Genomic DNA, 26,740 nt, shown 5'->3' with positions numbered 1-26,740 from the left:
CTACTCATTCTCATGTTCGCCCACCTATCAAAAGATCTCAGGGTAGATTGGATGTATGGCTTCATTTTTCTAAGATTGAGAATGAGGATCCCAATTACCAAAGAGCTGCATGTAATTATTGTGGTAAGACTTTATTATGTCATTCTAAAAAATAAGGTACTTCATCTTTGAGATACCATATTAACACATGTAAGGCCTTTATTGAGACTGGGATTGGAAGGGATAACCCCCAATAAAAAGCGACTGGACCTAGGAGGGATGGGGTGGATGGTACATCTAGTAGTCCTAGTTTTGGACTTGCCAAGTATAATGAGCAGAAAATAAGGTTGGCGGTAGTTAAGATGATAATTGTGGATGAGCTACCATTTAGATTTGTAGAAAAACAGGGATTTAAAGACTTTATGGCTGCAGTTGAGCCTACATTTTCAATCCCCTCTCGCATCACTATTATGCGAGATTGTATGAGAATGTACTTGTCAGAAAAAGACAAGTTAAAGGACATATTCATGGCATCCAATTATAAGATTTGCATCACTACTGACATGTGGACATCAGTGCAAAATCTTAACTATATGTGCATAACATCCCATTTTATTGATGATGATTGGGTTTTGCATAAAAGAATTATAGGCTTTATGAAAGTTTCTAATCATAAAGGGACAACAATAGGAAGAGAGATCGAGTCATCTATACTTAGATGGAGCATAAAGAAGATATTTACAATCACAGTAGACAATGCATCCTTTAATACTACTGCCATTGATTATTTGAGGAAGATTACCAAAATTAGAGATTGTTTGGAACTAGACAATGATCTTATGCACATAAGATGTTGTGCACATATTTTGAATCTTATTGTCCATGATGGCTTGAAAGAAATTGATAGATCAATTGTGAAAATTAGAAATGCGGTGAAATATGTGAAATCTTCCCCTGCAAGACTTGAAAATTTCAAGTCAAGCGCGGAGAGACAAAATATCTTGGGTGGTGTGCTTCTTTTTCTTGATGTTCCAACCAGGTGGAACTCAACATATCTGATGTTGAATGCGGCTCTCAATTATCATGCGGCTTTTGAGGTGATGCAAGATGAAGACAATCAGTTTGGTCCGTAATCACATGAGATTGGAGAAGGACCACCAACTTTAGATGATTGGAAAATCATCAAGATTTTTGTACAATTTTTAAAGATTTTTTATGATATCACCTTGCGGATTTCAGGCTCAACTTATGCAACTTCACATTTGTTCATTAGAGAAATAGCTTCAATCTATAATCATTTGATCAAATTTTCTATGGGTGATGATGATATGTTGAGAATTATGTCGAAGAGGATGCTGTTGAAATATAACAAGTATTGGGGGGATTTTGAGAAAGTAAACAAAATCTTATTTATTACGGCTATGCTTGATCTTCGCGCCAAGTTGGAATTTTTGGAGTTTTGGTTTACAGATTTTCTTGGCCATGAGCGAGCGTCTGAACTTGTTACAAGGTTAAAGAGGATGATTGAGTGATTGTATAAACAATATTCAAAATCCAATGTAGGTTCAAGTGTTTATGAGAGTCAAAGCAACACGACGTCTTATAATGCGGCGGATATTTATAGTAGGTATCAGCAGTAAGCATCAAAGGGTGTCATAGAGTCTAAATCAGAGTTGGATCAATATTTTATGGGGGAGCCTTGAAGGATTGACACCCAACTTTGATATTTTTATGTGGTGGAAAATGAATTCAATCAATTTTCCAATCCTTACCAATATAGCTCGAGATGTGTTAGCTATTCTCATATTTACTGTTGCTTCCGAGTCGACATTTAGCATTGGAGGTCGTGTCTTAGATTCATTCTGTAGCTCATTGGCCTCTGCAACAGTTGAAGCTCTTATCTACACACAAAATTGGTTGATGGCTCCCTCTGTTAATTATGACTCCCAATATGTAATGAAAGATGCGAAAAGTTACAAGTTAGATACTGGTAAGATTCATATTTGAAGAATATTTTCATATAGTCATTTCAATTAATTAGATTTTTAACATAATTTTTTTTTATGTAGAGATGATGAAGAATATTTTGAATGAGGCTGATTGAAGATTACTTGAGTTTTCCATACTTGAATTCACGGTGATTATTGAAATTCCTTATTTGATTGTTTCTCGTATATGTTGGCTGCTTCAAATATGCTTGAGTTAATTGAATCTTATACCATTTGTATGCTTGAATTGCTTTTGCAGGTGGGTTACCCACCGTGGGTAGTCCAAGTTCTTCAATGACTTGCAATGAGTGAGAGACTAGGAAACAAGCTGTTGTGAAGTCTCCTTTCAAACCCGTACCCAACTGATGATCATTGACTAATTTAGGCTATTCTGACTTTTCCTTATAGGTAACATGGGAATTTTTGTTGTTTTTGATCTTGTAAACTGGGATTATGCCCATGTAGGACCAAGTACATAAGTTTGGAAATGATACTCAAGATGAATACCATTATGATCATTTTATATCATATTGGTTTTGTATGATTCACATATTATTGATGAGTTTTTGTTTATCTTGGACTTCTCTTCGCAAAAGGAACCCAAGATTATGATAATACTTTTACCTGTACAACCATACATGCGAGGTTCTTGGGACTTAATGGCATTACTCTTGTTGTTCATTCAATTTCAACCCAAAATTTGAAGCCTTAATTTCACTAAAATGGCACATAATATATGTGACAATAATTCCACTAATTAAAGCCTTAAGACTAAACTATCTATGCTGGTGGGTGTTCACACCTCTTGTCCACAGTTCTAAATTTGAAAACTTATGACCCCTTCCTCTTTTGTGGTGTTTAATCAATTAATTCCCACATAGAGAGAGGGCGGAGGAGAGTCATAGTTGCAAAAAACTAGTGTTGTTACATCCTTTGATGTCACCAATTCAACCATATGCTTGGCTAAATAAAGACCTTCTGTCAAGTCTTGTGAAAAGTATAGGCTTAATAAAAAAAAAAAAAAGGTTAATCGGGTAATTTCCAAAATTGTACGGTTCGGTTAAGCGGGTATATATAGCCGGTTCGGGTAATCAGGTAATATGGTCGGGTCAGGTCGAAATATTGGTTTCGGGTCGGGTCGGGTCGGGTTGAACAACCCTACATGTTTCCCTCGAGCCCGTGACAATAGGCTGGGTTTGGTTTCAGAGTCAACTTTGTACGGAGAGTTGATTCATATCATATTAATTAACAATTTAATATATAATATATTATAAAAGATGATATATAATAAAAAAATTATAAATATATATATATCGATTTGATTTGATTTAAATCGATTTTCAAAATATGAAAATCGCTACCGAATCAGTTTAGGAATGGTTTTGATTCTTAAGAATCGGCATAGCACTGGACTCCTTACAAACCGGTTCGGTCCAAGTTCAACTGCTTTTTTTATTGTTTTTACAACCCTAACCATGAGCCATAACTTATAATCTCTTCCTAATTTCTCTTTTTCAAACTAATCTATAGCTTTCAAAATAAATCCTAAAATATTAATAACAATAAATATAATATATAATTATTTTAAAAGTATTTCCCTCAAAAATAACCCTGAATGAGAAAGAAAAGTAAGAATTCTAATACACGCAACCAATAATAATTCAATAGCATCTCCATCTTACGTGCTACATCTTTCTACTATTTAAATGTGCAACGGGCCGTTATTAATTGAAAAAAATGAATTGCAGTTTATCTTTAGGGGCAAACATTGTTTTGAAAGGGGACAAGCTCAATTTTTTAAAACAGTTATATTAATATATTTTTAATAAACAAAACATAATGAAAATAATTTTATATATATAAAAAAGAGTAATGCAATATACAATCTTATGCTGAGTGAGATCATGCACACTATTTGAAAAAAATTAGGATCCACCATTAAAAAAAATTATTTTTTTATGTGAGTCTCAAATTTATCCAATTTTTTCAAAAGACAGTTACACACCCTAAAATTGTAAATATCATTTTTTATAAAAAAATCAAAATTTTCTTTTTTTCAAATTCAAACCCTATAGGAGAATATTTCTTTATCGTGCACCATTCAACACCCTAAAGCAGGCAGGGCGGAACTACATTTAGGGCATGACGCACTAAAATTTTTGCAAACCCTCCTTTAATACATATTTTTTGTTAAGATGTCCTCAATATAAAGACAAGTTGACACCCCAAGAATTTTAAAAAAATCTTACTTAGCACTTAGTTCTCCATATTTCTTTTAATTTTTCAATAATATTTTCATACTTACACCTATTTTTTTGGTCATTAGTAAGATCCATTAAGGTTGTCTTATAGGACACGGATGTGCAAATAATTATAAAAAACAGCTACGAGAGCAAATATTAGAAAGATTAATTTAATTAACACCTATTAATAAAAAATTAGGAACATTAAATGTTTCAAATATTTCCTAATATCTTTATTATTTAGCCTTCATTTTCAATATGAAATTTATTAATTATCAATATCAAAGCCAAAAAAAAAATTTACTTATCATAAAACAACTCAATTAGTTAACAAGAATAAAATAAAATAATAAATAATAAAAGTACAAAATAATATTAAAATGTATAAAATATGTAGTATAAGATGATAAGTAGCATCTCTCTAAAACAATATTGTCCATGCCATATGTACATCATGTTAGAGCATTCACATTGGGTTTCCTATAAATTTCATATAATTTAACTAAAAATCACATTTGCTAAAAGTTTTCCTTTAATTTTATTCATCTTTTAAAAACTTCATACATCTCATTCCTCATCCCATCTCTATTCTATTAAATAATATTTCTCTATTCTTTTTTTATTACCTTTTTTTTCTCACTTCAATTTACAATCTTAACTACTAACTCTTTTGTCTTATTATTTTCTTTTCAAATATCACATTCTACCTACTAAATACTTACATGATTTTAACTATCGGATACAATATTATTTTTCAAACCGAAATCTGTATTATAAAAATAGTAATTTTTTTAATATGTGCATTTTCTAACGTGATGGTCTGTTTTAATATCTACTATTTATCAGTTTCTCTAATGGTAATATCTAACCACGTATTGGTCATAAAAATTTTTGTCATTTCTGTAGCGGTAACATTTTTTCTCCTTTCTCTAGTGGTAAGTTTTTGAAGACTTTCATAAATGGTAACAATTTGAACTCCTACCTCCAACGGTAACTGAAATTTTCTTTTCTCCAACAGTTACATTTTTTCTCCAGTCTCAAACGGTAATATTTTTTGTCTTATATGTAATGGTAACTTTTTCCTCTATAAATACGTATTCTGCCTTCATTCACATTCTCACTATCTTAAGTCTCATTTGATGTAAAGAACAGAAATTCAACAATCTCCCCTGATCTCCCACTCCATTCATCAAATGTGTCATAACCCTGCCCTAACCTTGGATGAGGCCGTGACCCATGAGCTGTTCTTTTCTTATTATTATTAGTACTATATATTTTTTTTTTCTACGAGGGTAATGATGGATATGCATGAACATGCTGTGCATGTACTCTGCACTTCTAGTTTAAAAGAAAACACCTGATAGACGATCTGTTCAATATTTTACATAAAGGACTCTCAGAGTTCATAATTCATTCATCAAACATAACTAGTTTTAAATAAGAGGGGACTTAGTCCCTGCAACACATACAAAAGGGTGTTAAACCATTGTATGTGGGGTTACCATCATCCCACCATAGAAGTTACACCATTACCATCACTCCACCATAGTTTTTACATCATGCACAAATACATTGTCTTAAAGTTAATCCAACAAAACGTCCCAACACAGGACCCATCCTAAAATCATAAAAACATAAATCGTCATCATCAAAAGTTGAACCGTCAGGGGAACTCTAAACATCGACCCCTCCTTCCTCAGCAGTGCCTAGCTCCACAGCCTTTTCATCCATACTTGGACTGTTTAAACATAAACACGAAATGAGTCTAATACTCAGTAAGCAGTACACCATACTGTTAACCTATTAATCACATAATCTTTTCTTTTGAAAACATGCATACATAAACATTTGCTAATTCTTGACAATGCTTTCATGCATAAACAATTTAAGGAATAATTGTACTTTCATGCATAAATAGTTTAAGGAATAACTATACTTTCATGCTTAAACATTCCTAAGAAATAACTTTACTTTACGTTTCACTTTTTTTGACCGGTACACACTATTAAGTCCCGTGTGTTAGGGTTAGCGATCTTTTGGATCTTGATTCCACCTGTGGCCATAGGTTGGGAATCCCTTTCATGGGGGGCAGCACTAGGTGCACTACCAGTACTACTTACCCGGCATTGTAATCTGCCCATTTCTTTGGTACCCTTTCATTCATATGGCCGTTACGTACTTTCATTCTTTCATTCTTTTTCTTTCCTTTCCTAGCAGTCAAACGTTTTCATTATCTTTTCTTAGTCCAGATGCATATGCATTTCTTTGAAAAGAGTGTTTCATGTCATGCTACATATAGGTAAGGTGTAGTTATTTAAGAGAGAGCATGTATGAAAATTTCATGATGCATTACCCTATATACATACACACAATTGTAATCAATATGGTGCTTAATAGGGGTTACCAAGAAAGACTTGTACATAATATATATACATTTTCTTTTTTTAGAAGAATATTTGAAAAGAGAGAGAGAGACATTCTTTCATAAGAGAGCTTTCTGTAAGAAGCATGGTTATAGCTACTTATCTCGATACTTTACAAGTAGGTTCCTTGAATCTTGAAAATAAACTCCTATTCAATGAAATGGGATAAACATATTAATATTCATTTCACTTTAAGTTTTACTATCCGACGCCCCTATGCGCTCACTTAAATTCCAAATTAGAATTAAAGTGTTTTCCATAACCCATTTAGCTACATACATGGCACTAAGTCAAACATTAATATCCTCATTCTGATATTTAAGGAAGCCCATGAAGGTACATAACTTGCTTGATGTCCCTTTTTAAAGGCCGTCGTTTTCTATATGAAGGATAGGTAGAAATTATAGGTTAAAAATATATAAATGGTAGGGATTTATTTAAGAATGGAAGGGACCATTAAAGTGCTACAAATTTGAAACTTTCATCAAAGAAGTCATTAATAGCTTTGTAACGTCATATGGAAGGTAAATCCAACAAAAGGGCCAATGCCCACAATAGGGTTGATTTTTGTCACTTGTTCTTCAAGGGTTTTTCATACTAACATTTATGTTTGGTTAAACAAAAGAGTGAAATTGATCAATGGATTAAATGGGCTGATTTAGGCTTCAAAACAGAACATTGTGCAGGAATTTCTGTAGTGCATGGGCAGCTAGCAAGTGTTAGTATATTCATGGTCTTAAACATCTCTCACTTAGCCAACACCTCACTACATAATTAAGAAATATTAGAGTTGTAGAGAACTTAATAAAAGCCTTATATATTTTTGAAAAACATAGCATAAATAAAAAGGTACAACACTTGGCAACTTAAAATTCCTAAAGTAAGCTTACTAGTTCAATCTAGAAATTCTTAGTAGCTTACTTAGGCCATAAACTTGGGGTAAGTATATCTAAAATTATAAACCTCAACTCCATTAATTTAACACATAAAGACATAATTAAAACATGGCTTAGACTCAAGAAAACACAAGAAAGGACTACAAAAATCTGCCTTGCAAGCACACGGTTGGAACACACAAAACAGAGCATGACCCACGGCTTCTTCATATATATATATATATATATATATATATATATCAACAGATCAATTAATCATCACTTGTGACTAACCAAGTTAAATAGGAAAATATACCATTTTCAAATGGTAGGAAGTACACGGCAAAACAGTTTCAACATACTCGGTTTGGCCAAAAAAAAAAAAAAAACAGAGCTTTCGGTTACCACCCAACTAGAACAACTATTAGAGGAAACAAATGATAAATTTGTCTAGAGACTACCACATAATAATCGGCTAAAACAGAAAATTCAAAAACCCCCAAATACATGGCACGAGCTTGCTTAGCATGATCTCAATCGCAAGAAATCTTAAGGAAATAGCATCACCTGACTTGGCACCCTTTTCAAGTTACGGAAACAACCAGCAGACGAGAAGAGGAAGAGGAAATTCGAAGACTCAAAAATGGAACACAAGCAGGAAATTTCTTAAAAAAAAAACCCTAGGTTAAACCCATAGATCCAAGATCCCAAACTAGAAGCTAGAATCATAGAACTCACTTACAAAGTTGTTTTCCGTGAAGAATTTCGGTGGGGATCTTAAGCTCAGGAAGTGGAAGGATTCGGCTTGGAAGTTAAGAGAGAAATCGCGTGGCTAGAGGAAACCAAGAGGTTTCTTGTGTGAAGGAGGGAACACTTGAGAAGTTTTCTCTTTTTGTTTGCCTTAGGATTGACGGGTGTAGGGGAAATGAGAAAGGAATTACTTACTTGCCTTGGAAGCCAACATGTAGGAGAAGGAAAGGAGATTTAATTGGCTTATTGAGGAAGCTACGGTTTCAAGGGGAGAAAAGTTAATGAATTTGATCAAGCTCATCCCATAAGCTAGGGAATGAATGGTGGAGATCAAATGTGGAGAGATATTTCCTTTACCTACCCATCCAATGGTAAAAAGAGTTTAGGCCATTTCTTGAGTAAATAAAATTAAAGGGATTGGAAGAAATTATTGTAAGATCATAGAAATCATATCCTTGAATTATTTAATAACCCACATGAAAATAAAAGCACACCCATCTTAAAATAAAATAATAAAAATATTTATCTCAAAATATTTAACTTAAGGAATTAATAATGACGTAAGGACTTATGTAGTAGGATTCGAGTATTACAAAATGGCTCGTACCTTCTTTCACAAATTGTTCACATACTTTTCCTCTGAAGATGAGTTGGATGTTATTCTTAATGACGAGGCCGATGGACAGTCATTGAGGCATTGTGCCAATCGCCAACGCCGTAAGTTTATTCGGCGTGATCATATTCAAGGGCGAGAGCGCCTATTTCACGATTATTTCGCAGAAAATCCAGTATATCCCTCGAATCTATTTCAGATGAGATTTTGGATGAGCCGTCCCCTATTTCTTCGTATTCTAAATGAGGTATTGTCTTACGAGCCGTACTTTGTCCAAATAAGAGATAATGCCGGAAGACTCAGTTTATCTTCTATGCAAAAGATAACCGCAACACTTATAATGCTGGCGTATGGGGTTACTGTAGATTTTATGGATGAATATATACGTATTGGTGAAAGCACCACAATGGAGAGCCTTAAAAAGTTCTTTGAGATAATAGTAAGTGTTTTTTCAGATGAATATTTACGGTCTCCAAATGCCAATGATATTGCTCGATTTCTTGCAGTTGATGAACAGCGGGGATTCCCAAGAATGCTGGGAAGCATTGACTACATGCATTAGAAGTGAAACAATTGTCTCACAGCTTGGAAATGTATGTACTCTGGTTACATTTGTGAACCAACTATTATTTTAGAAGCAGTTGCTTCATATGATCTTTGGATATGACATGCATTTTTTGGTATGCCTGGTTCACATAACGACATTAATGTGCTAGAGAGATCTTTTATTTTCACGGAACTTGCACAAGGGCGTGCTCCTACAGTCAATTACACAATCAATGGCAACCACTACCAGATGAGATATTACCATGTGGATGATATTTATCCCAAGTGGCAAACTTTTGTGAAGACGATTCCATCACCACAAGGGAATAAGAAAAATATTTTTGTGAAAGTACAAGAATCCGCAAGAAAAGATGTCGAGCGTGCATTCGGGGTACTTCAACAACGATTTGCAATTGTTTGTGGACCTTCCCGAATGTTCAAAATCAAGGAACTAACATGAAGGCATGTGTTATTCTACATAATATGATGATTGAAGACGAGCGTAATGATAGTGAGGGTCCAAACATTGAGTATGATCAACTTGATGATGAACTCCCGGAATTGTCGAGCAATCATACAACTGAGCTTACGGACTTCATCAAGCATCATCATCATATTAGAGACAACTCGGCACATCATCAGCTCCAAGCAGATCTAATTGAACATCAATGGCTATTATATTCCCAATAGTAGACATGTCGCATAATTGATTGGTATTTCCTTCATATTATAATGACTATATTTGAGTTAATCAAATTTCAATTCGTATTTCCTTCATGTTAGTTTAAACTATATTTAAGTTAATTAAATTTCCGCTCGTATTTCATTCATGTTAGTAGTGACTATATTTGAGGTAATCTGTAATAATTTCTGAAATTGTAATAGCCAATTTCCTTATTTCAAAATATCAATTTACATAATCCAAATAAAAAATTAAACTGTCTTAGTATCAATAATATTGTCATCCATCATTGTCTGAAATAGAAAATAAATAAAGAAATAAACTTTTTACAGAAAAGGTTTATCAATCCAAATATGCTGCAGCATTACGTCTCGCCATATTTCCCTCTATTGTTCCTAGAAATATAACTGCTGAAATCCTGGCATGGCACTCACGTCCATCATCATAATGCGTTGATCCGCTTCCTTTTTGGTGAACTCTAATTTCTCGGCCTCTAACCTCAATCTTTTGTCCTCTTTACAAATTTTATTTATCTATTTTTCCTTGTCATACTCCATCTTTTCGGCCTTGAGGCGAAAATACTCTTTCACCTGAGCACATGACTCCTCTAAAAGCGTATACTTTAGCTTGCTGAGACCAACAATCTCCTGTGCTGATGTGGCTTGGGCCTTTCATTTTCCTTTCTCAGCTTTCCTTCCCATTGGTCGGTCCAATTCGACCACGTCATTATCTATCACATTATCCACCTCGAGATCAAAAACTAAATCTACCATAGTGCCCGAACATCGATTCGGGGTGGGGACAGGGACATTGTCTTCTTTCGCTTTGGATCCTCCTTTGTCAAATGCCAAATCCATTTAGGTTGGTCCTTTAACAGGTGCCAACAATGTTCGAACTGGAAGGAGCATTTCTCTAGTGATTGGTACATAACTTTGGCCTTGTCAAACTTTCATGTAAACAAAAAACTTTATGTTAAACCAATGTATAAAAAAATTATTTATTCATAAAAAAGAAAGAGTATGGATATTCTACCTTGTCTTGCTCGGTCATACTACTTTGATTCAACCCTTCAACCTGGCCTAGTTTTCCATAAAATTTGTTTATCGCCTTTTGAATAACCGACTACCGATATATTAAAGATTTTATGGTCCGATCATTTGTGGTTTCTTTAAATTGCTGGAAGTATTGAAAATTTTTTTTTCCAAGTTGGGAGTGTTTTTTGTCTGTTCTCTGGACAGCATCAAGGCTACAATTCAGCCATGTGGAGACAAGTAACTTGTTTTCTTCGAAGGTGAAGTTCACACTCCTGACTGATTTCCTAACGCCGATAGGATCGTTATGGGATAGGGGTGGAAAATCATCAACAGTCATAGGAGAGTTTCTACTTTGCCCACCGTAAGTGGGGTTTAGTTGAGGATCTTCACTTAGGAGGTTGGTGAAGTACATATGTCCAGAGTCTTGTGAATCTATTTCTAAGAATGCATTGAAATGTTAGACACGTAAGTATGAAGTTTTGGGTTTTTCCATCACTGGCTCAGGAACTAAATGGTGACATCTACGAAATTTGGCCACCTTCTCATGGCTGCAACAACCGGTTACCACTACTTGTTGGCCGTCTGGGTTACCTAGCCATTGAGGAAATGACCATAAATTTCCTGTATCCCCACCAGGCTTTTTCATCATCACAGCTGAGGGAGTTTAATTTACACATTACTTTTCTATCACAAGAGAACTTTCTCAAACAATGACACAGCAAAAAGCAATGTAACAAAACTAACCAATTCACATATTCACACAAAACAACAACCAAACAACAATGAAAATTACAATAACACTAAATAAGAGCATTCTCATTTAGAGCATTTATATCGAATGTATAAATAAATGGGGTTCAGAATGGTGGAAATATTGACAACATGTGTAAGTAAGGAGCCATTCACATCGAATGGCTGCAAAACCCCACCCGAATGTTCATTGCCTTTTCTGGAAAGTACCACCAACTGCAATATGGCAATCTGGGTGAGCATTACCCCGACATATCGATGGGGCCTTATTAACATTTGTGAATTAACCCGCACTATAACATCATCATCACAACCTAATAACAGCCCCCTCCCCCGAGAGATACGAAACACTGCAAGGACCCAACAACATAGAACAAATTACCTATGGAAAGAGCAATGAAACTAAATTGGTTTAAGGAATTGACTATGTATTTTTTGGATATCAAGAAACCAATGTTGGGAAGCAATCAATTCACCCAACACAGTAAAAAACATACAGACAAACTTAATGAGTGGATAACCACAAACAATGATAAATCACATTCCATAACCACAAACTCCACCAAATTCTCCTCAAAACTAATAACCCCACAAATTCTATAAGCACAAACTCCACCAAATTCTCCTCAAAACCAAAAATCTCACAAATTCCATAACCACAAACTCCACCAAATTCTCCTCAAAATAAAAAACTCCACAAATTCAATAACCACAAACTCCACCAAATTCTCCTCAAGAAAAACGATTGGACAGCAATGAGAGAAACAAATTAAAAAAAAAAAAAATCCGTGTGATAACATCATCAATTTCTTGGCAGCCAAACAGTCAATACAACCAACCACATACACAGCCAAAAACCCATTGCAGAGTATCCTCAGAAAGCCACAATAGCAAACCACAAACAATCGATCAACAAAATTAGTTGGACAACAATGAGAGAAACAAATTTAAACAAAAAAAAATCCGTGTGAAATTACTCATCACTTTCTTGAAACAAACAGTAAACACAACCAAAAACCCAAAGCAGATCATCTTCAAAAATCCACAATCCCAAGCCTAAATGAATAGATCGATCAAGAAAAACGGTTAGTTTCACAATGAGAGAAACAAAGTAATAAAAAAAAAATATTGTCAAACCATCATCACTTTCTCGGCAACCAAACAGTCAACATAGCCAAAATAATACAGACAAATCAATGGCAACGTAAAAAAAAAAAAAAATAATAGAAGCAGTTTCCTCAAACAAAGCCCAAAATCATAAATCTAAATGAGAGACCAAAAAAAAATTGAAGTTGGTGAAAGCATTGCAAGGTTTCTCGACAGCCAATTACCAAAGACATCGTCGATGCAGAGAGAGTTGTAGGCTCTCCATCGCATACTTACCTTGATGATGGCGTTGGGAGGAAGAAAAAAGGGAAGAGAGAAACAGAGAAGGAAAGAGATGTTCCAAGAAACATACAAGAAAATGAGGGAAGAGAGAAACGATAACGATTTTGAAGAAACTGAAATCAAATTTACAAAAATTGCCGATGGAGAGGGGCTACGATCGTTGGTATTGCAAGAGAGGGGCCAAACTGAATGCAATGAGGCTGTACAATCATTTCCCATATATGGGAAAGACTGTAAACACAAACCACAAAATGAGAATTGGGATAGAGAGGGTTTCTCCAAAACCCTAAAATGTTCTCTAAATTATAGGGATGAGGGAGATATGGGGAATCCAATGGAATGCTCTCATCTCTTTGTACAGTATCCTAAAAATGAAGTCAACCTTGAAGTCAACTTCTCACCTAATGATGTTCCCCCTGATAAATTTGTGGGACCCTAATTTGAATAAGATGCTCCTAAATCCTCCCCTAACTTGACAATGTGGCATGTATTCCTCAAGCCCATGTGAAAATAGAGACAATTATAGAGGAAAAATAATATTTACAGTCATAAAATATGTAAATATTGAATACTTGATTAGAAAATAATAAATATGATATCTAAATTAAAAAAAAATTATTTTTTTAATAATAAATCAACTCATTTTTAAAATTAGTGCACTATACTTGTAATGGAAAATGGATGCTCCCATGCATATTGAAATCAAAGACACAAAAAAACATTTTCTTATTATCCATTTATGTTAACTTCTTGTCCATTATCCTGAAAATAAAGTCTTTGGGCATGTGAATAGTGAAATTTGTTTTAGGTTTGTTAATTACTTGTTTATCCCTGCTAGCCGTGCATCGCTTTTTTGTCGTGCACAATTTGTTTGCTGCCATTTTCTCTCCCAACTCTTTCACAATTTGTATTCTAAAGTATGAATAGTAGTTTGAATTTGATGGAAGATTACTTTCTTGTCCTTGAGGCTTGTGTTTGATGAGAAAATTACCTTTTTGTCCTTGAGGTTCTAATGTGTTTGATGGGTAAAATTACCTCTTTTACCTTGAAGTTTATGTTTGATGTGCTACCTTTTTGTCCATAAGGTTCTAAAATATTTTTCGTTTGTTTGGCAGGCAAAATTACCAAGGTTTTCATTTAAATGATTAGTGCTGCTTTTTTTTTTTTATATCATATTTTTCTTTTTATCTATTGCCTTAAATAAATTATTTTGTCTCTTATATAAAACTACATTTTTACCTTGAGATTTCTTTTGGTCACCCCCTTGTGCTATGACATGCTTGGATTAGATTCATGGGCAATTGTTTAATTTTAGGAATAACACAATATGGTATGAGTTATTTAAAATAAGACGATCTAATAATTTTCATGTCCATTAACATCCGCAAAAACTTGGTCCAATCATAAGGGTTTGCTCCAAAAAATTAATAAGGGATAGCATACTAATTAAGAATGTCAAATAAGGTTAAATTTTTGTTCCTTTCTATTTTACATTGTCATTAGTTTAGTTCAAAGCATTCAATTTTCAAGATCATCTTGATATATATAAACAATGTAGACCTAGGCATGAGCCGTTGCAGTAAAAGAAAATTATACATGAGTTGGGAAGATCAATTTTATGAACAAAACAAATTTCATCTCTATAATACAAGTTAGACTATCAATTTCGAGTATCACAAGAAAATAAACCTTGCTCAGGATCACCAAACAGTCTGACGGACACACTACTCAGTAATTCCAAGCATCACAAGAAAATGATCATTTATCAGGATATTTATTGAACAAATCCAATCTGACGGACACATTGGTCGTAAATATCGAGCAGTGCAATAATTTAATCCTTGCTCGGGATCACCAAGCAAATCCAATTCGACAGACATACTGCTCAAAAGTTTAAAGAATTGCAAGAAAATAATCTTTATTCGGGATCACCAAATAAGATCAATCCAATCGACATATTGCTTGGTTACACCATCTTCAATAGAACATAGCCATGCCCCTGGCTCGCTCCTCGTTTTGATTGGAGGTATCATATATGCTAGTCTATTTATTTATTTTTTTCGGGGAAAACCAATCTTCATTCATATAATAAACATATTACAACATAAACTAATTTTTGAGACACTCAAAGCCAAGCTTGGCAATAGTATGAGCTACTGTATTGCAGCTTGTGTTTGCATATTTTAGAGCACATGTTTGATATCGAGCAACATTCAACATTTTCGCTAAAGCAATGGAGAATATAAGTGAGAAGATCCATCAGGGTTGATTTTTGTGATTTTCAAATAATTATAGAAAACAGCAAATAATTTGTCTTGTACCTATTATCAATTTTTTTACGCACGAGTAGTTGGATAATAGATTCATCAAAATAAAAAAGGCTAGACGTTGGATAATAGGTACGCACAAGAAAGCGGTCCCTTTAGACCCATATGAAAATAGCAGGGATCGATCATGCAGGACAAATTGTTAGGTATCCTCCTAAAAATGAAGTCAATTTCTGATCATTGAATAATGTTCCCCATAATAAATTTGAATATGAATGCTCCTTGATCTTCCCCAACCTTGGCATGTTCTCCTCAAAGCCACGTGAAACTATGATAAACAATTATGGAGTGACTCCTACTAAAATCAGAGCTATAAAAAATACTGTCCTCAGTTCGGAACATATTATCCTCATAATATATATATATATATATATATATATATATATATATATATTTAAATAAATGGACAAAAAATGACAAATGATAAGTTGTTGTGACCCAGTACTATTCTCATCGTTGTGTGTAACGGACGACTTTGACTTCTCGCCATCATGGTCCCTTCAAATCCTGTGTAAAACTTCCAATCAAATAGGTTCATACCTTCGATCGCCAACTTCACAACACCCAGAATCTAAAACCAAGCAAGATGGTCAAGGTTGATTCAAAAATTAAACGAGGAACAGGGAAAAAAACTAAAGGAGCCTCGACGAGTGAGGATCATGGGGAGTCGTCTTTCGAAGACTTGGAAATTGGGGCCTCCGATACTTCCACACAGAATTGCTGCATCTACAGTGTTCCGAAGACACTCGTCGAGGTCAGCGGCAAGAAATGGTTCGAGCCCCGCGTCGTCTCCATAGGGCACTACAACTGCAAGAACGACGCGAAACATAAACGCCTCCAAGTGAAACAAAAGCACAAGCAGGAGTTCTGTAGCATTCTACAGTCCCGCGTCAAAACAAGCATGGAAGAATTGATGGAAATCATACGCCGGCCAGTACTTGAAGCTGCTGATGCCAGATCAGCTCATTACTCACAAAAGACTAAGCTCAACTCCGCGACGATCGATCCGTTCCTCAGAATGCTGGTTCTTGATGGTTGTTTTATGTTAGAATTGTTTCGAGTACTTGGAAAATCGAAAAAGATCGAGTCTGATCACCCTCTCGCCTCCGTGGCATGGGCAATACCACAGTTCTACGGGGATCTTCTTCTGCTTGAGAATCAGATCCCCTTTGTTGTTCTGAAAAAGTTATTCGAAACTTCCAAAATGCCTGATGAGGACTATCCTTTGTCCTTGCTAGCTTTGAGATTCTTTAACAAGGTAATGCGCAGATCCGATGAAGATCTCAAAAAGATGAGCGAGAAACTCAATGACAGCTTGCATTTGCTGGACTTGGTTCGGTTAAGTTTTATCACCCGCGATCTAGATCAGCCACCAGAGGAGAAAAAACCAGTACCGGTGATATACTGCATCACGAAGCTCCTCAAAGCGGGGATTAAGATCAAACTGCGTGAGGCGGCCGACAACTTCTTGGCTGTGAAATTCAAGAACGGAGTGATTGAGATGCCCAAAATAACCGTCGACTACTTCATGCACTCTTTGGTGGTGAACTGTCGGGCATTCGAGCAGTTGGACAACAAAAGCTCCAAGCACATCACAGTTTACGCCTATTTCCCGGACTGCTTAGTAAACACATCCAAGGACGTCGAGTACCTTTACGAACAAAACATCATTGACGGTTATGTTGGGAAGAACAGCGAGGTCGTGCAATTCATCAACAAGTTGGGGAAGGAGATGGATGTTGAAACCGATCAGTTTTATTTATACAACTTTTTCGAAAAGGTAAACCATCGTTATAATGTCAAGTGGAAAGTGCGATGGACGGAGTTCAAGCATAGGTACTTTAATACGCCATGGTCATTCATTTCGTTATTGGCAGCCCTTGTGTTGTTAGCGTTAACCATTTTGCAGACCTACTACACCATCTACGCTTATTATGATCCTAAATAATGGGCTTAATATCTCCTACTCGATCCGTCTGTTACGTGCATGCAGTGCATGTCTTCCATGAACAGCTACAAAGGTGTCCGTATGGGAAGCTAGATCATGCTCAAGTTGTACGCGGTGTGCTTGATTAGCAGATCATAAGTTATTTAGTTGTTTAGCTGTTTGATCATCATGTTATAAGTCTTCTAGCTAGTGTGCTTGTTTTTCGTCTTCATCTTCTCACCTGCTTGTTTGTTTTAAGGACTATTAAGTCTTCTAGCTGATCAGCTGGCACTCGTAATCAGGGTAGGAGTACTTCAAATATCCTCGGAAACCTTTGCGTATTTCTCCATGGATTTTTAACAATTCTACGTCAGCCCGTTTGTTTTGATATCATGGGATTTAGTTGCTCAAAAATAAAATAGAGTAATGTTTCGTGCAATCGAAATACACAAATATCATGTAATCGTTTTAAAAAAAATAGAATTTATTATTAAAAATTATTATTTTTATATAAATCTCATATTTATTTATTTTTTATAAAATAATTATACGACGCGTAACTATCTTTTCTCTCAAGACATGGGAGTTCTTTTGTGGGCATGATGCCCGGCCAGTTTGGTAAGAAATCTGCGCTTCGGCCATTAATTTGTAGCCTGATTTTTTGCTGCGTCCATGCATAAGTAGAGAGTTGTGGCTTTGATTTGTTTCCCTACTTTACAGCGGGCAGGTTCTTTTTATTTTTTATTTTTTTTAAAATTAATTTTATTTTATTACAGGGCCGTCTTATATAGACTTTGTGCTGCCATTTTTCATAGGTTAAAGTTTTGGATGAAGTTTTCTCAATCCATTTAAAGAAAGTGTCACGTATATATCCATTAAGTACATGACAAATACTGTACATGTTTTTAAATGAATAGACAAATATCAATTTTTCAACTTGTTCTTTTAAAAAAATATATCTTTGTTGCATGATTAATGGACACTTATTATATTTATAGATTTGTTGAAGAAAACTTCCACCAACTCATATCTATTTTATTAGTGTAACTCTCAAATATGCCCATCAAATTATATGCTTTCTCATATATTTTAGTTTTTTTTTTTTTTTACATAATAACTAAGAAAGTGACTATTAATGAATTTATATATTTTTATTTTTTCTTAACGGTTAAGGATGTTTAAAAAAATACTTAAAGAAAAAAACATTTGCACTGGTGTGCAATTTGATATGCATATTTGATATGCACCATAGCATTGTGCTTTAATTTCCCTTATTATCTTAAAAGTGGCTATAAGGGAATGAATAGTAAACTTTTAATTTTTCAACTTTAAACTTTTATCTCGACTCATTTGTGAAAATAAATGAGGCAATGGCTCATCTGTGTTTTTGTTCAACTGTGTGAGTAGTTCATGTTTTGTGTATTATGTCATTTTTACCCTTGTGTTATGTTCTTTGTGTCCGTTTAAGTGTTCAGGATTTATTTGTCTTTTGGTGTATATGAGTCAGATTGGCAAAAATATTTTAAGCACATATATATTGCTTAAAATGATGGCAGTTCTAAAATTCCATATATACATATATATATATATATATATATATATCTTCACCAACAATATTATATCACGGCTCTAGTTATAATATTGATGTCCTTGCTTCTAAGCAAGTATACGTTATTTTTTTTTGTGAAAATTGAATTAATCTTAAATGTCATGGTTGTTTAAGCTATCTTTAGCTTTCACAGTCATTACCTAGTTTTTTTTTTTGCTTCGATGCATTAAACTACTCACTAATCAGTTTTAAGTAAAAAATCATATTACTTTTGTCTTTTATGGATATTACTAATGTTCAAAAAGAATTTCTCCCATCTAAGCAAACGTGAGCACGTTGCTCCATACTACATTTTTACCCTTTTTTCTTTGGTTGGTTGGTTGCTAGGTTCTTTTACAATTTTTTGTCTCTTTTCAGCCTAACTAGCTTGCGAGTTGCTGCAGAGGGTCTCTTTTAAGAGAATTCTTCCCCTTTCTCAACATGAGATTTTATTTAGTAATTTTATTTTATTTACTCATTTTTCAGTTTTTTTGTTCGCTTTTCATTTTATAGCGTTGGTTTAACTACTTTGTATTAGCCATAATAAAGTGTTATCTTATCTAATTTAAATAGATATGTATACTTATTAAAAAAAAAAATCTTTTGAGTTTAATTTCAGACATGCATATCCAATATCTTTACTAATGTAAAATAAAGTGTTACACAAATCTCGCACATATACCCGCTTCTTGTATAGGCTACATCTCATGTATAGCTGTATAGTTTTTTGATAAATATTACTGTCTCTAGTTTCTTAACATGGTACTAGAGCCATATGATCAACTCATTCATTTTATTCTCTGCCATTCACCATGTTTGCAACCTCTTCCAATCATCTCGAGCATTCTCCATACCTTATTCACGCATCAGACCATCCAATGCCCTTCTTGTCTCCACACCACTCACTGGAGACAACTATCTCATATGGAAGTGAGCCATAAAATGGCTCTCAACGCCAAGCACAAACTCGATTTCATCGACAACACTATTTCTGCACCTATCGATCCTCATGAGCTCTCCCTTTGGAAACATTGCAATGACATGGTTTTGTTTTGGCTCCTCAATGCCATTGATAAGTCCCTTATCTCCAATATTATCTACTGCAACAACCATCGAGAGGTATGGCTTGATCTTGAAGCTTAGTTTTCTCAAAGTCCCAACCCTCATATCTTCAAACTAAAACGTGATGTCGCTCTGCTAACGCAAGGAAGTATGTCAACTCTACTTATTATAACACCATAAAATCTTATTGGGATGAATTAGCAAATCTCATATTACTCCCTGAATGCACTTGTGGTGCCACAAAACTCCTTCAACAACATCAAGAAACTTAACATGTTTTTCAGTTCTCAATGGCTCAACAATTCTTACGCGTCCATACGCAGTCAAATACTTGCCATGGATAAACTCCCTAATGTCAGAAAAGTGTACTCCATTCTCAATCAAGAAGAACGCCAATGGCTCCTTCAACTTCCACCTCCTACTAACTCCATCGCCATGGCTGCCCATCATCCTAGATACTCTTCCCGCTCTACAGAGTCAAAGGGATGTCGACGTGGTCGACCCAAGTGCGAGCATTGCAGCAATCTCGGTCATTGGAAGGATACATGTTAAAAATGGATCAATTATCCTCCCAATTGGGATCATTCTCGTGGCACTCAACACACTCATAATGGAAAATCAAGGTCCTCTCACATTGCCACCAATGCCACGAACGTTCCAATTTCAAGTACTCCTATTGAGAGTTCCATTCTTGGCCTCACTATTGCTCAATATCTTCAGTTGCTGGAATTACTCACTCCATTCGCACCTACATCGGCCAATTTTGATGGTATTGTATCTTCACTCTCTTGTAAATCCTCTTTCTCATCCACCACCTCTGAATGGATAATTGATAGAGGTGCCAGTGAACATTTGGCTTTATTATCTTCTCTTTTCCTCAACTCTCAACCTATTGGTCATGCTAATCCTATTTAACTTCCCACAGGTGAGATTGTTCCCATCACTCACATTGGTCATGTTCAAATATCTGAAAATTTATCCTTGGATAATGTCCTCTATGTTCCTGATTTTAATTTTAACCTCCTTTCCATTAGCAAACTAACCCAATCTTGGAATTGTGTTGCCTTGTTGTTTCCTGCATTTTGTGTCTTCTAGGACCTACACGCAAGGAAGCTGATTGAAAGGGTGTACTTCACAATGGACTCTACCAATACAAACCCATCCACCCTAATGTTTCCTTGTGTTTCATACTCACCACACCATCCCTTCTTCTTTATGGCATCAACGATTAGGCCACCCCTCAGTTTTCTGTTTCAATAAGGCCATGAATTTGTCTAGTATTTCTTTTCATTGTGATGTTTGTACTCGAGGAAAATAAACCCGACTCTCATTTCAAACAAATTGCAATAAAATTGATTTTTCCTATAATCATATTTATTGTGACATTTGGGGTGGTTATCTCACTCCTTCCACATCTGGAGCACATTTATTTTTTAACTATAATGGATATTTTTTACGTACCACATGTATATATCTTATGTGTTTTAAATTTGAAACTTTCCCATACCTTCAACATTTTCATGCCTTAGTACAAAATCAATTTCAAACTTCCATTCGTCACATTCACACCGATAATGGCGAAGAATTCGTATCTCACAACACGCGACAATTTTTCTCCCAACACGAGATCATTCATGAATGCACTTGTGTTGATACCACACAACAAAATGGTATTGTTGAACATAAGCATCGCCATCTTCTCAATGTTGCCCAATGCTTACGTTTCCAAGCTAACCTTCTGATCTCTTTTTGGGGCGAATGTATCATCACTGCTATTTATCTCATCAACCGAATCTCGATCCCCACCTTGGACAACAAATCCCCATACAAACTCTTATACCACAAACCTCCCTCTTATGCTCATCTTCGTGTCTTTGGGTGTCTCTGCTATGCTCAAACCATCAGCTCCAATCATGATAAATTTTCCCCAAGAGTTGTCAAATGTATTTTCTTAGGATATCCTCATGATCACAAAGCCTATCATGTTTACTTTGTTTCCCGTGATGTTACCTTTGTTGAATCTGAATTTCCCTTCCAACATCACTCTCCCACTGCCCCTCCATTCCCTCCTATTCCCATTTCTCTTCCGGACCTCCCAATCCCCCCTTCTCCTACCACTTGCCCCACTTCCCACCCCATTACTCCTGCATCTCATACTCCTATTATTCCTTCCCCATCTCCCGATCTTTCCCCCATCACACAACCACACTTGTCTCATCCTAAGTGCACACTTACACATCCTCAATACCTCAATGGCTATATATGTCCTCTCTTGCCCCATGAGTCCAACCAAAATCCCCCTCCCGATTGCTTCTCACTAGGTAATCCTCATTCGGTCGCATGTGTTCTTTCTTATACTCGTTTTAACTCTAAACATTTAGCTTTTCTCTCAGCCTTGTCACAGCAAGATGAACCCACGAGTTACTCCCAGGCCATGCGACATTCTCACTAGCGTGATGCCATGGCTTCTGAAATTCAAGCATTGGAAGCCAATAACACTTGGAGTCTTCAGTCATTACGTCACGAAAAAAAAACCCATTGGTTGCAAAATTCGACAAAAAACCCATTGGTTGCAAATGGGTCTTCAAGACTAAACTTAAGATCGACGGCTCTATTGAGAGATATAAGCTCCGCTTTGTAACACCCCGTTCCTTCCTTCTTACGTATGCTCATTCTTTCTGACGTAAGCAAATTTCAAGGACAGAAATTATGCAACAGCCTACTCTTCTCTCTAGCGACTGTGAGCTTCGTTATGCGTGCTGAACCCCGATGGCATGTTTTGAAAGATACTATGTGACTTCTAAAGTACGTCCAGTGTTTTAAATGTACTGAAAATATTTATAAGGAGTATTTCTAGTGTTATTGAACTAAACTTGATTTTAAATAAGATAATTATAATATTTTTGAAGAGTTCTAAAAATATTATAATTGTTGAAAATCATTTTAATATCATTTCTTAAATTGATTCTAGCTATTTAAAATATTATGGGATTTAAATTATTTTTAAAACTCTAATTAATTAAATGGTTTTATTATTTTAAAGATATTAAATAAGACTTTATCATTTTACTAATTATGAAGGAATATTATTTTATAAACTAAAGTTTAGTTTAAATAATATTTTACCTTAATTCCTCTAAATGCTTTTAATTAAGTTAATGTTTACGTATTTTCAAATCAGTATTTAAAGTCCACCGTTAGATCGTTTTGAGAATCCTAAGATGAGGGGTCTGGATTAAATACTCAGCCCTCTCTCTTCTCCCTCACTTTTCCCTTCCCTTCCTTCCCTCTCTCTCTCTCTCTCTCTCTCTCCTCCCTTTCCCCCAGCGTACGATGTACACTGCCCTTCTCCAAGCCGTTTCTTCCTCAACCCAGCCCAGTGCCGCCGCACGCCGCCTGACCTCACTGCCACCACCACTAGCGTCCCCTCATGCCTGCGTGCAAGCCAGCTACCTCCAACTGCCCCTACGCACAGCCTCTCTCTCTCCTTACAGTAAGTTGGCCGAAATGGGTAAAAACCCATTTCTCCTCCTTGTGCCGCTATAAGCGGCCACCCAGGCCACCACACCGCCACCAACGACCTCCCCTCTCACCAACGAACCTCGTCCATGGAACCCAAGCCACAGGAACCTCCCTCTCCCTTTTCGTCGCAAGAATGCACGAAACCCATTTATGGGTTTCGCACGACTTCAAGGCCACCTACGACCCTAGTGTCGTCGTGTGCCTGTTCTAGCTCCACCAAGCACCTCCCCTAGCCACCGTGACTCCTCCCCGAGCTCCTCTAAGCCAGCCAAGCCCTCTACCTCTCTCAAGCCCTCTCACTCTCCCATGACTTCTCCTCCACCTCGCGGCTAGATTCGCCACTGTAGGCCACCGTGGCGCCACCCCAACACCACCATAAGCTCCACCGCACCTCCCTCAATTCCTCCTTGGCCAGCCATGACCAGCCAAGCCTTCCCCTTCCATTTCCATGTTTTGAGACACACAGGCTTCCAAGGGAAACCCATGGCTCCGCCCCTCACCGCCACCACGAGACCACCATGAGACCACTCTCAGCCTCCCTTGGCCTCCCCTAGCCTAGCCCTAAGCCCAAACCAACACTTTATGTGGTGGACAGCCACCATACATGGTGGACAACCATTGTACATGGGTTAATAGCCATGTACGACTCTTCCGACGTCATCAACCATGACGGTTAGCGAGCAACACACGGGTTATCCCGTCGATGGTATAACCCTCTATCCCTCATTGATTATGTTAGATGTTAATTAGTTGATTAGGCTGCGAACTTTGTTGTTAGTATTGTGGAGTTCGTTGTATTATGATGTGTTGTGTAATGAAGTGTTGGGCATAGTTGGGAAGTGTGCTGTGTAATGTGGTTGTGGAGTATGTGTTGTATGGGTCAGTGGCATGTGGAATGGGAAGAGTACATGCGGAGTGTACTCTGTGTGGCGTAGAGTGTGTGAAGGGAGTACACGTGGAGTGTACTCCATGTGCTGGAGTGATGCACCATATGGCGTGTATGCCATAGTGGTGATGTGTTGTAGTGTGTGTGAAGGGAGTACACGTGGAGTGTACTCCATGAGGTAAAGCGATAAACTGTGTAGTAAACACATCACAGTTTACGCCTATTTCTTGGACTGCTTAGTAAACACAGCCAAGGATGCCGAGTACCTTTACGAACAAAACATCATTGACAGTTATGTTTGGAAAAACAGCGAGGTCGTGCAATTCATCAACAAGTTGGGGAAGGAGATGGACGTTGAAACCAATCGGTTTTATTTATATGACTTTTTCAGAAAGGTGGACGCTCGTTATAATAACCCGTGGAAAAAGCAATTCGCGGAGTTCAAGCATAGGTACTTTAATATGCCATGGTCATTCATTTCGGCATTGGCAGCCCTTGTGCTGTTAGTGTTAACCATTTTGCAGACCTACTACACCATGTACGCTTATTATCATCCTAATGGGCTTAATTTCTCCTACTAGATCCGTCTGTTACGTGCATGCAGTGCATGTCTTCCATGACCAGCTAGAAAGGTGTCCGTATGGGAAGCTAGATCATGCTCAAGTTGTACACGGTGTGCTTGATTAGCAGATCATAAGTTAGTTAGTTGTTTAGCTGTTTGATCATCATGGTATAAGTCTTCTAGTGTGCTTGTTTTACTTTTGCATCTTCTCGCTTGTTTGTTTTAAAGACTATTAATGTACGTGTTATCTCTTTCAGTTGTCACTCGTAATCAGGGTAGGAGTAGTACGTGTGTTTGTCTCTCCATTGATCAAGTCTTTATGTTTAAGCCTTTCGTTATTGGGGAGTAGTACTTCAAATATCCTTGGAAACCTTTGCGTATTTCTCCATGGATTTTTAACAATTCTACGCCTAGCCTTTACTTATACTGTAAGGTTTCACGGCAAGAAAAAGTCAGCCCATTTACTTGCCCAAAAATAAAATATGGGAGTTTCTTGCCCACTTGGGTAAGAAAGCATGCTGCAAGAGGGCTTCGGCCGTTAATTTGTAGCCTGATTTTTTGTCGTGCGCATGGATAAGTAGAGAGTTGTCACTACAAAAGATTGGGTTTTTTAAAATAAAAAATTATTTAAAAAACCTAAATTTTGTAACAAATTGTATTTGGGTATGAAAAAATTTCGTCTCTATTTTGTTTTAGGAAGACAGTCTCCAAAATTTTTTGAAGAAGAAAATCAAACTTTGTCTCAAAAAATCATTTTCAGAGACGAAATTGGGCAAAACCAATCGAAACTGTTCAAACGGAACTTTTTTTTTTAGATGAACCGATTTCGTCTCAATACATTATTCGAATAGAATATTTCTCTGTTTGAACTGACACATCCATTTGAACAATATGAAATATTCATTCGAGCTAATGACCATATTTGATCCTGTTCGAACGAACAGAGTGTTTGAACAGGTTTTATTCGATCGAACTAATAAAATTTTCAAATGGCTTGTGTTTGAACATAAATTATGTCTATTCGAATAGATATTTTATTTTCAGAAATTATATTCATTTGTATGGGGTTTTACATATTAATATTGTTTGAACAAATATTTTATTGTTCGAACGACCGTATTTCTTGATTGTCATTCGAATGGGTTATTTTTTGTTCAAATTGGACTGTTTTTGTTCAAATGGATTTATAAATGGTAGTTTACCATTCAAACTGGTCATTTACCGTTCGAACGGTATTAATCATACAGATCAGGATTTAATTAAAAATACCTTACTAATATTATACAAATTATAATTCAAACATTAAATGTTCAAATGTTTTGGAACATCATAATATAAAGGTAATTAAAGAAAAAATAAATTTTAAGACTGGTGGTAGCATAGAGTTTTGGGACATCATTGACTGGAACTGTTCAAACATTTTTTGGTTATTCAACTGCATCATCTCTTCTAATTTCACCTCAAGATCTGCTGCTTGGTCTAATTGGATCCGCAACTCTTTTTTCCTGGACCTCAATCGTTCTATCTCAAGTGTTGCTTCCTCCAATTTCTTGGTCTTGTCGTATTTCAATTTGGCTCGAGAAAATGATGATAA

The 26,740-nt window shown here is 36.0% G+C and overlaps 1 protein-coding gene and 1 pseudogene across 1 annotated transcript; both read left to right on the top strand.

Moving 5' to 3' along the window:
• The first annotated feature begins 8,854 nt into the window (after positions 1-8,854).
• LOC109012932 lies at positions 8,855-10,107 on the top strand (annotated as a pseudogene).
• A 6,078-nt stretch (positions 10,108-16,185) lies between these two features.
• Positions 16,186-17,547, top strand: LOC118346061 (UPF0481 protein At3g47200-like). Its single transcript, XM_035687070.1, has one exon. The coding sequence runs from the start codon at positions 16,186-16,188 to the stop codon at positions 17,545-17,547; it is 1,362 nt and encodes a 453-aa protein (XP_035542963.1).
• Positions 17,548-26,740: the final 9,193 nt, after the last annotated feature.

Source organism: Juglans regia, unplaced genomic scaffold (assembly GCF_001411555.2).
Source record: "Juglans regia cultivar Chandler unplaced genomic scaffold, Walnut 2.0 Scaffold_648, whole genome shotgun sequence".
Classification (NCBI taxonomy): domain Eukaryota; kingdom Viridiplantae; phylum Streptophyta; class Magnoliopsida; order Fagales; family Juglandaceae; genus Juglans; species Juglans regia.
This window is presented reverse-complemented; position numbering and strand designations above follow the sequence as displayed.

Coding starts and splice junctions, on each gene's coding strand:
- LOC118346061 (XM_035687070.1), top strand. CDS start 16,186: ATGGTCAAGGTTGATTCAAAAATTAAACGAGGAACAGGGAAAAAAACT.